Source organism: Humulus lupulus, chromosome X (genome assembly GCF_963169125.1).
Source record: "Humulus lupulus chromosome X, drHumLupu1.1, whole genome shotgun sequence".
Classification (NCBI taxonomy): Eukaryota; Viridiplantae; Streptophyta; class Magnoliopsida; order Rosales; family Cannabaceae; genus Humulus; species Humulus lupulus.
The window spans coordinates 49,903,027-49,913,885 of record NC_084802.1 but is presented as its reverse complement, the minus strand read 5'-3'; the positions used below and the strand labels follow the sequence as shown (position 1 = coordinate 49,913,885).

Genomic DNA, 10,859 nt, shown 5'->3' with positions numbered 1-10,859 from the left:
TCTTAATTCTTTCATGTGCATACCAGTTGTTTGTTTCATTGTTTGTACTGAGTTTGAGTGCATAAATGTTTATTATTGGTGCTAAGGTGTCATTACAGGATCTTGATATTGTGTAGGAATTATTTTTGGGTGTTCAAGGTGTTATTACAGCTGAGAGTTGTCTTGACAACACCAAGATTGATTTTTTTCTTCACTGTTTTGGAACAAATGTTTTTTTCAAAAATTCAGAGCAAAGGGATCAAAGCTGATACAATAAGAGAGACAATCTTGTTCTTTTTGGATTTTAAGGCATTTTCTAGAGGAAAAGTGAGAGGGAGAGGGGAGATAAAGGAATGAAGTCTCCATTTTAATCCTCCAAAATTAATCTTTCCTATGATAGGATGGAAGAAGGATTGGATGGATGGACAGTTTTGGAAGGATGTGAAGTATGATGGAAGGAGATGGATATCGGGATAAGAGTAGAAGAGATGGATGGCAAGTATATATATAAACTTACTACATTACCTATTATAAAATAGTTATTAATTTTTTAGAATAATTTTGTAATTTACATTTTTTGTTTTGTTCTCTCATCCTCCCATTTTTTGAGGGATTGATTTTGGAGGATTAGGAGGGAGACCTCATCCCTCCATCTCTCATCTCCCTCCCACTTTCCCTCTTGCCAAACAATTGATTTTGCTCGCCTTCTACCCTTCTCTCCTACCATCTCCATCCTTTCAAAAACCGATTGATGGGGAATGTGGCCTGGTAAAGTGACAGTTCATTATGATCTGAATGAACATAAAGCTTTATCTTTCTATTGTAAAAGTCTGCAAAGTGTTCAGTGAAGTAAATCGGTTATGAGATCCTTTTTGGATTTGAAATAAAATGAAAATAATTTTGTGAACCACATAATACTAATTTAAAGCTTAAAAATAGTGTCAAATGGTAGTTTTTGAAGTTACATCCCTCAAATGGATTAGACTAACTCTTCTGTCTTCTGTGAGTCTGCACCCAAGAGAATATACTGGAGGAATTTCATCAAACATGTTAATAGACACTGCTCTGAAGGGAATATATCAAAAAAAAAAATTATCAAACATATTCAAAGTAATATCTATGGTGTTTACCACCAATATTGACAATAAACAAACTATTATTTATTATTCTCTTCCATGGGCGCATAGTTTGTTTAATTATTTTCCGTTTTTATTAGAATTTCAGCATACTTATTACTTGATTATGAATATTAGGTGGAGGACAATGTTTGGAATTTCAGCTATACCCTCTATTCTACTGGAAGTTGGAATGTGTTTCTCTCCAGAAAGTCCTCGATGGCTTTTTCAGGTTTTTCTCTCAGAAGTTCTTTTCTGATGCTAGTGGAGTTGTTAATGGCTTTGATGGGTTCCTTAAGCTGTTGATAAGTACATATCATTTGTATTAGTTGTTCATTTAATGAATATATATATGTATATATATTATATTTTTTCCTTTGGCAGCAAGGGAAGATTCCTTAAGCTGAAAAATCTATCAAAACATTAAATGGAAAGGAGAGAGTTGCTGAGGTTATCCGAGATTTATCAGCTGGAAGCCAAGGCTCGACTAAACCTGACGCAGGCTGGTTTGATCTGTTTAGTACCCGCTATTGGAAAGGTAGAAACATAACTTGATTGAATTCTTTTGTCAAATATTGTGAAGAGATGAATATGTGCTTTAGATAATAAGATGATTTGTCAAGTTCATAATTCTTGAAGACCAAAACTAGAGTAATTCCCATTGATTGAAGGGGCACATATTGTACAAATTTTCAAAGTTCCATCAAAGTTGCCACCACATTCTGTGTTTGTTGAACATTGTTGCATTGCAATTAATTTCGTCGTCATGACTGAAAAATTTCAAGTTCTTCTGGTAGTAAATATTTTGATACTTTAAGAGAAGTAAAATCTCAATATAATGTGAAACTGGGTTTGAATCAACATAAATATACTAGGAAGAAAAGGTTGCAAGGCAATAAGTAAGGAAATATAACTTTCAATAAAGAAACCATTATTACGTAAATTGATCTCCATCTTGCATTCTCCTACCAGAATATGATTGCATATATAGGCTGAAGAGAGACTAGGCTGAGAATTAATGTTGTTAATCTTTTTCCTTTCTTTCTTTTTCCATGACAACTATTTCTTGTTGCAGTTGTTAGCGTTGGTGCAACACTTTTCTTGTTTCAACAGTTGGCTGGGATCAATGCTGTTGTATACTATTCAACTTCTGTATTCCGTAGTGTGGGGATTGCCTCTGATGTTGCAGCAAGTGCTCTTGTTGGAGCCGCAAATGTCTTTGGTTAGTTTCTGTGTCTTTTGTACTTGGTTTTCTAAATTTTGGTTTCACTTTGCATCATGCCATAAAGACTTCCAACTGATTCTCTTTTAGGCACAGCTGTTGCATCATCCTTGATGGATAGACAAGGAAGAAAGAGTCCTCTAATCACAAGCTTTGGTGGAATGGTACTGTGTTTTTTCCCCATGAACATTTATTTGTATATAGATATACGTATTTATACTTTCATCAACTGATGTAAAAAAATTATGTTTTCTTGTATTCCACTATATTCAAGAATATAGTGATAAACTTTGTATATGTTAAAGGGTTGTTAAAGCTCAGTTTTTCTGTTAAGAATATAATTGTAGGATTTTTTTAAGTTGTTGCTAGGTTAGTTACATTAGGGATGAATCTGTATTTAAGAACTAAGATTGAAAGGAGACTCAAACAGAAAGTAGACAATTTTCTTGTTTAGGGAGAGGAAGCTTCTAGAACTTATCCAATCTGTACTTGGGATTGCTTAGTCTTGCTCTCTTGATCCAATATTAGACTAGTGCACTGACAAGAGTCTAATCATGTAGCTTGTAAACTTGGACACTGAATCTACATAGATTATAAAGAGAAGAAAATTCTATTTTACTACCAATCAACTACTAATGAATTTATGTAGTTATCAAGAGCAAAGTTTGTACCTATCCAATAAGGCAGTGCTTGAATTAGACATATATTGATGGTACTACTTTCACCTGTTGCTGTGTTCCCAATTACATAAAATATATATTGACAGAAGTGTGATATCTTTGAAACCTTGCAAGTAGCGTGTGGGATGTTCTGTTTTCGAGTCTTTCAATGTGAAACTTTCTCAGTTTATGGTATTATTAAAACTGATAACGCTCTTGCTGACTTGTTTAGGCTGCCTCTATGATGCTGCTTTCTCTGTCCTTTACTTGGAAGGTTCTGGCACCATATTCTGGCCCCCTTGCTGTTCTTGGGACTGTTCTGCAAGTTTTTACTTTTCATGGCAGCCTTTGAAAAGCTTTTTTTCTTTTCTTTTTTTCCTTCAAAAATAAATATAATGTAGTAGTACTCTGACTCAGTGAGTCCCTTCACAGTGACCATTTTATCACCGTGAATTCCTGAACTTGGCCTTTTGTTTCATTAACAGCTATGTCTTGTCGTTTTCACTTGGTGCTGGTCATGTGCCTGCTCTTCTTCTACCAGAGATATTTGCTTCAAGAATCAGAGCAAAAGCAGTTGCTTTGTCATTAGGAATGCATTGGGTGAGTGACTTTTTGTTCTGTTTTTTATGTTATGCACCAGTGTTTCCGTACCTATATAATCAAATTTCTTTGAACTTGTGTACTTTCCACTTGATGAATTATTTAGAGAATGCTTTCCTTAGCTATACTATATTCAAGGCAAGGGAAAAAAATGAAATATATATAGATAAAAAGAAAATAATGCCTAAAAGGTGAACTATTATTTTTCTTATCATATAGTTTTGAGACAATACATACTGCTTCAGTTTCGTGTTGAAACAATGGCATTGTGTATTGGCAGCACTGCCTTTCTCCCTACAAGTCAAATGAAGTGAAGGAAATTTTCTTACATTTATTTTCAGTACTCTTGAGGAGTACCTAGAGGGTGATGATGAGCAAGCTGATGTTGATTCCATCGATGAGCAGACTGATGGTGGTTCCATGGATGTTGACCACGAGGAGGAGGATAATAATAAAGAGAACGCGGAAGATAAAAAGAAAACACATAAGCGGACACGAGGCATAGTGCGATTGACGAAGATCATAGCAGATAAAATTAAAGGAATCAAACGCCATTTGAGGTTCAATAGCAGGGGGCAATCGATCAGGACCCCAAACAGAGAGCTTCAATGCTATTTAGGAATGCAAGCCAAAAGTATGGTGCCAATTAACATTGACAATTGGCGCGAAGTTCCTAAATCTATATTGGACAGCTTATGGAAGGATGTCAATGTAAGACATTTTACTATGTTTTGAAATAAATTGATGAGTTTTATATTTTCTTTTGCTTACAAAGTTTCTTAAACTATTTGCAGCTAGCTTTCCACCTAGATGAGAATATGCGAAAAAATATTATTGGCTCAGTGGGTAATAAGTGGAGACAATTCAAATGTAATTTGAACAAGAAGTTTATAGTCCCTTACCTTAATGACCTATCTCTTTTGGAAGCAAACCCTGGTGGTCTCGATAAACCTCCACCAAGCTATCATATAGAAGAAACACATTGGAAAGAATTTTTCAAGAGAAGGACATCCAAAGAGTTTCAAGATTTTAGAAAATTACAACAAGAAAGGCGTAATCATTTACAATAACCTCATAGGACTTCACGCCATAGCTATACTGAATTGGAAGCTGATTTAGTAAGTACATATATAGAATGTATTATGCTTGATTTTATGTTTTCTTCATTTGATGTTAAAATTGACCTAATTCTATTACATGCAGCAAGCTAAGTGGGGCACAACAGAGCAAATAGATCGATCTATACTCTGGAAGGAGGCCAGAAAAGATTCTTCTGGCAACTATGTCACTGAGCGTGACAAGGTCAAGGGAGAGGCCATCGTAAGTTGTAAAATGTTAAATGACTTTGGGTAATTGTTTTATATTTTAGTAACAAATATATAATTGATTAAATTTTGTACAGGAAGACATGCTTGAGCAAAGAAAAGAGGGCAAACTGATTGAAATCGGAACAAATGACATCCTAACATAAGTGTTAGGTACTGCTGAGCACCCCGGTCTTGTTCGAGGCTAGAGTCGAGGTGTCACACAATGAGACTACTTTCATAAGCCTGTTGGGGGGGTCTAAGAGGCTTGCAGAAAAAACAAATTGAGTTCGAACGACAATCCAAAATACGACATAGGGAAGAGATTAAAAAGTTGAAAGAATCGTTCATGTCCAAGTTTGAAGAATTATCAACCAAGATGGCACATATGCAAGCTAACTTTGATAGTCATTCTAGCTTTGGCAGCCATTCTAGAGTCAATACAATATAAATTGAGGCCCCAATTGACACTGCTCCAGAAGTTGAGGCACCGATGGACATTACTCCAGATGTTGAGGCACCAAATGACACTACTCCAGAAGTTGAGGTACTGATGGACACTACTCCAGGAGTTGAGGCACCTGTTGACACTAGTACTTTGTATGAGATACCTACACCTTCACCTTCTATTCATCCTGAGCCACTAAAGGTAAATTCTCTTATATTTTTTAAGAAATGATTATTTAACTTATACTAACTATAACATCATTGCAGAAAGATGTTAAGTGCAAATTATACATTGAGCAAGGTGGTGATGTTGTGGCTCTTGGACGGGTGGTGGCTACCAAAGGCAATGTACATGGGAAAAGTTTAGCACCTGGTAACTATCGCGTGGTTGTTGATAGATGTCTAGATGGGAGTGCAAAACTACCTGTCTCAATTGGGGATGAGATGACTCTTGTGGTTCATGCGGTCAACAGTTATGTTGCTTGGCCATTGGATTTGATCATTACTTATGATCATGAACAGGTAACTTTTAGTGTGCTGTAAAATTTTTCATCTTGAAAGATCCATAAATGTTTAATTTCATAGAGAGAGAGGGAGTAAATTGTGTAATAGATGAGGATTTTGACAAAGAAATATATGGTGCGGTACTGGTGAGGAGCCATGTGCCAAAGGAATTGACATAGCATACTTAATTAGTCTCTTAAATTATATATTTACTTTATTGGTTTTGGTTGAAATACAACCTATAAATTGCAAGTGCTGCTGCAGACAGATAATAAAATAGTGTGTTAGAAACTTCTCTTTTGTGATATTTTCAAAATGTCTTTCTCATTATGCCTCCCATGTACAACCATATATGTTCACACTCCTAAATTCTTACATTTTTTAATACATTTGTTCTCACCTACTACAACTAAAAGAATTATAGCCCTCCATGAAGAATATTATATATATTTATACATGTATATATGAAAGGAAGAGATCAATTTTGGACGGGCATTTGCATTGATAATAAATTGAATGTATTTTGTGATTTTTTTATCTAACTTTTCTATGTTAATTGTGAAGGAACCCAAGGGACTAAAGAGAAAGAGGATTTCAGCAGCTTGTCCGCCAACACAAGACCTAAAACATCCTCCACAACATCTTCCCACTACTCAAGAAGAGGCAGAATCAAGTATGGCTAGTAAGTCGCCGATTATCTTCAAGGTTCCCACTGGACTTCCCATGTTTTTGAAGATACTTCTAGGTTCAGTTAAGTACGTAGAACCAGGATTCATGATTGACATTCTTATGGAGACCAATATTATGGGCGAACAATATACCTTATATATCTCACATGAGAATATAGTACACTTTGGACTTATGGAAGAAATCGGCGCGTCTTGCATTTCATTCTATATCAGGTAAATTTTAAATTAATAAACATTATATATTTTAGTTTCTTTTTAAGTATAACTATAATATCATTAACTTTCATGTATGTAGTATAATATATTCCGAGTTGTGTGATAGAGAGATATCACACTTTTTTGGTTTCATTGAGCCATCGTGATCATCGAGAATTGGGACAAATATGGATAATCGGGCTAAAATTATCTCAGAGTGTAACGACCCCAAATTCAGTATTAAGGCTTAAGGGCCTGGAGTAGTGTGCCTGGAGGGCATGATGGGATTTGGTGTGTGTTTCTATTGAGTTTTATGCATGATTATCATTTAATGCACGTTATATGACTAATTGATTATTTGAGATGCATGACTATGTGAATTAGTATGCATGTAGACCTGATTGTCTTATAATGAGCATGATTGTAATCTGGCCATGATAGGGCATAACTGTGATAATTGTACTACGTGAATTGTGCCATGTGAGGTGGTGTTTTTATCAGGATGCACGTATCGAGACGGTCCTAGTGAGCCATTTAGTCTAAAAGTCACAACGGGATGTTGTACCCGGCTCGGGAGAAGCCTAGGGGTACTTTGGGAATCTTATAAGTTGAGTTGAGAATGAGTGGTTAGTTATTGGTAATTGGGTAACCTGGGTAACCGTTTGTAACTGCTATGGGTAACAAGTTTTAAGATAGAAAGTGGTAGAATTGAAATGAAAGTGTAAAGACTTAAGTGCCCTTGAAGGTTTAGCTAAGGAGGGATTATTAGGAAGGGGTAAATTGGTCTTTTGGCAAGACAAATAGGCAAGTTTCAGCTGGGTATATGGGGTATACGGTTTGGGCATTGGATCATTTAGTGTCTTGATAAAGTTAGAAGAGAAGGAAAAGAAGAGGAGAGAAAGGCTAGGGCAAGCAAGAAGAAGAAGAAGAAGAGAAGGAGAAGTGGGAGTCTAGGAGGAGATCAAGGACTTTGTGTGGATTCTTCATTTGAGGTAAGGGTTTTTTACATATTTAAGTTGGGTTTTTTGTTTTGAATTAAGGAATTTAAATGCCTAAGCTAAGCATGGTTGAGTTTTGGGTTAGTTGCTGAAATTTGAAATCAAAGGAGTGGATCTTGAGTGTGTTGATGTTTTGATTTGATTCTGGTGTTTATGGGGTGTTAGATTGTTCATATGAGGTTTGGATTTGAGTTTTGGGGTTTAGGTATTGGTTTGGGGTGATTTGGAGAGGTTAAAACTCGGGAAAAATGCAAGAAAAACCCAGAAAATCTGGGTTCGCGATGGAGCGCCGCGGCCCTGTTCTTGGGCGCCGCGGCGCGAGGAGGCTTCAAGATGGGGGCATGGGCTCTGGGCGCCGCGACCCTTGATGGGTGTGCCGCGGCCCTAGGCCATTTTGGCAGCCCAAATGTTGGATTTTTAGGGGTTTTGCCCGGGGACACGGGGGATGGTTCCGATGCTTTGTTTTATGGATTTAGAGGTCCCGGGAGTGCGGGATTGGTCCCGGGAAGTGGTCTTGGGCTTGGTTGGTATTAAAAGTGTCTTTTGTGTGTTGTGAGTAGGATTTCGGGAGGCTCGTACTAGTGGACCGTGCTCGTGATCGTGGTGCATCGGAAAGCACGGAATACAGGTAAGAAAACCGTAACACCTGAGAATAGGGCATAGGCCCACTGTGTGATTGCATGGCGCGGCCCTAGATTGTGTTGTGTGCGAATGTGTAATCTTAGATAAATTATTGTATGTTTGAATGGTTATTTCTGAATGTGTTATATGTGTGATTGTAATGGAATGAACGGCTAAGGCCGAGAGCGGCGTAGGCCGGGTACGGCAGCGGGGCCGGAAGTAACGCTCAGCACATGGGATGCTATAGCGAGGGTGGGACCCAAGGGATACATGAGTTATCCTACGGTAATGACTGAGACCCCCAAGCTTTGGTAAGGCCTCTGGGGCGGCATGGCCGTGCTTGTTTAATTAATGATTTCCTATTTATCAGTGAATTATGCCAGTGATATTATCTGCATATGTTATGTGCTTTTTGGGTTTTCTTGCTGGGCTTCGGCTCACGGGTGCTCCGTGTGGCAGGTAAAAGCAAGGAGTCAGTCAACCGGCCATGAGTATGGAGAGCGTGGGAGCGGCGCGTACATGTTCGGCCTGCCCGACTGCTTTGGTTGGGGGCATTTTGTAAATGGCTGTATTAACCCATTTTTTTGATAGTTAACCTGGTGTAAATCTATTTTTGAGTTGTAAATATTTTGTAAACCTTATTTTGGGATCCCAGATGTTAGATACTTAACGTTTTCAATGGAACTAAGCATTTTCAAAGAGTACAGCCTTAAATTCTGATTTATTCACACTTTTGGTTTTAGAAACCACTTAGAGTCAGTCAAAAGCACGATTTCTATTTTTAAACTCACTATGTAATGGCTCTAAGGTAGTAGGGAGTTACACAGAGTGTATCAATAACACAGTAATGGGTCAAACTTGGTTAATTCCATATCATTTCTTGTAAGTAAAATTTTCATTTAATATTAATTTTACTTATACCTTATGATGTTTATTTTAATAACTTTGTTTAAATGCAGACGTCACCGGATGTTAGTGATCATTGATCCATATGACCATACATGTTACTATCTTGATCCACTTAGAAAATCTCCTCCAAATGATTTGAAGAACCTTATGAACAAGTAATACATTTGAAACTCATTTTAGAATATAATATGGTTATTTGATATGGAAATAAAAAATTAATATGCTCTTCATATTGATGTATATATAGTGTCTCTTCACACATTAAGTGAAAGACAGGAAGGAATGAAAAAAAATTACAAGTGGAAAATAGTCAATTGCCCTCGTCAAACATCGTCAGTAGAATGCGGCTTTTATATCATAAGGATGATGAAGGGCTATTGCTTGAATGAGACACCAATGCGATGGCTAACTAGTAATTTAAGTGTATTTATTAGTATTGAACTACAATTCTATTGGATTTAATTTATGACTTAGTTTTTATTTTGTGTTTTGTAGTGTGGTGGAAAGAATACATATACACTTGGTGAAATTAATGAAACTCGAAATAAATGGGCAGCCAAGCTTCTTGAGCGGATGAGTCATAGTTAGAGTAAATTAAAAAATATACTAATTGTAGTATTTAGTTAGTACTTACATAGTTATTCCAAGTGTATATTTTGATATTGTAATTTTAGATTTGGAACATGCTGAGTTCTATTGATTTTGTCTGCCTATTGATTATGTCTGAACTATGTTGTAATTACATAGGAAATTATGAATGAATATAGTGGTTGAAAATAGAGAAATGAAAAAATTCTCATATTCTACATGGGACGTTGGTCTCCATAAACTTGTCGTCTTATGTATTGCAGGGGACGATGCTTGCACATAAATTGTCATCTCATGTACTGCAGGAAGATGACGCTTTAGTAGGAACTGTCGTCTCATTTATTACAGTAGATGACGCTTGCACAGAAATTGTTGTCTCATGTACCACAAGAGACAACGTTTGTATATGACCTATCATCTCATGTACGACAGGAGATGACACTTTTTTTTTCAACTGTCGTTTTATGCTTTACATGACATGACATTGCATGGGATGACGGTATTAGAACCGACGTATGAGAGTCCATACGACGGTTTAAAACCATCGTCCCATGTCAATTTTGTAGTAGTGTGGTTTTAAGGTTTCTATCTCAGTACCGACGCTTTGAGAATTTAGTGTTGCTTCCTAGGCTCATTGTCCTTGGGAGTAACTTTAATGTTTTCCTAGGTCCTCGAGTTCCAGCGACTCAGGCTCTAGGAGGTCAAATGCATTGGGATAATTTCTCCCTAGGTGCACTGTCCCTGGGATGCTATTTTGGGCTTTCCATCTTGCCCCCAAGTACAGTAACTCGGGCCTTTGCCATTGGAAGTATTGAACTTGTTGTCCCTGAGCCCTAAGTCCCTAGGCATACAACTGAGATTTCCGCCCTTAGGCTAGGCTTCGCAATGTTCAAGTTTTCTTACCTTAGATTTTCGTTCACACCTCGAGCTTTGGGGACTTGGTTACTACTCCTCGGGCATGAAGTCCTCAGGAGGCAACCTTAAGTCCACTCGTGTTACATGGATTTCTCATCACTGGGGTGTTTTTAG

The 10,859-nt window shown here is 37.1% G+C and overlaps 1 protein-coding gene and 1 long non-coding RNA gene across 3 annotated transcripts; both read left to right on the top strand.

Moving 5' to 3' along the window:
- Nucleotides 1–1,370: 1,370 nt before the first annotated feature.
- LOC133805801 (plastidic glucose transporter 4-like) lies at nucleotides 1,371–3,327 on the top strand. Its single transcript, XM_062243954.1, has 5 exons — nucleotides 1,371–1,383; nucleotides 1,498–1,632; nucleotides 2,170–2,316; nucleotides 2,407–2,480; nucleotides 3,208–3,327. The coding sequence occupies exons 1-5, from the start codon at nucleotides 1,371–1,373 to the stop codon at nucleotides 3,325–3,327; spliced, it is 489 nt and encodes a 162-aa protein (XP_062099938.1).
- A 133-nt stretch (nucleotides 3,328–3,460) lies between these two features.
- Nucleotides 3,461–4,487, top strand: LOC133804336 (uncharacterized). 2 transcript variants are annotated; one of them, XR_009878435.1, is made up of 3 exons: nucleotides 3,461–3,575; nucleotides 3,917–4,286; nucleotides 4,370–4,487. It is a non-coding gene; the product is annotated as an uncharacterized LOC133804336 (long non-coding RNA). The 2 variants fall into 2 exon arrangements; XR_009878434.1 differs by having other exon boundaries at nucleotides 3,856–4,286.
- The last annotated feature ends 6,372 nt before the right edge of the window (nucleotides 4,488–10,859 follow it).

Excerpts from the sequence above, each read along its gene's own strand:
- LOC133805801 (XM_062243954.1), top strand. Across the intron at positions 1,633-2,169 it reads TAGTACCCGCTATTGGAAAG|TTGTTAGCGTTGGTGCAACA; the intron begins GTAGAAACATAA and ends TTCTTGTTGCAG. Across the intron at positions 2,481-3,207 it reads TCACAAGCTTTGGTGGAATG|GCTGCCTCTATGATGCTGCT; the intron begins GTACTGTGTTTT and ends TGACTTGTTTAG.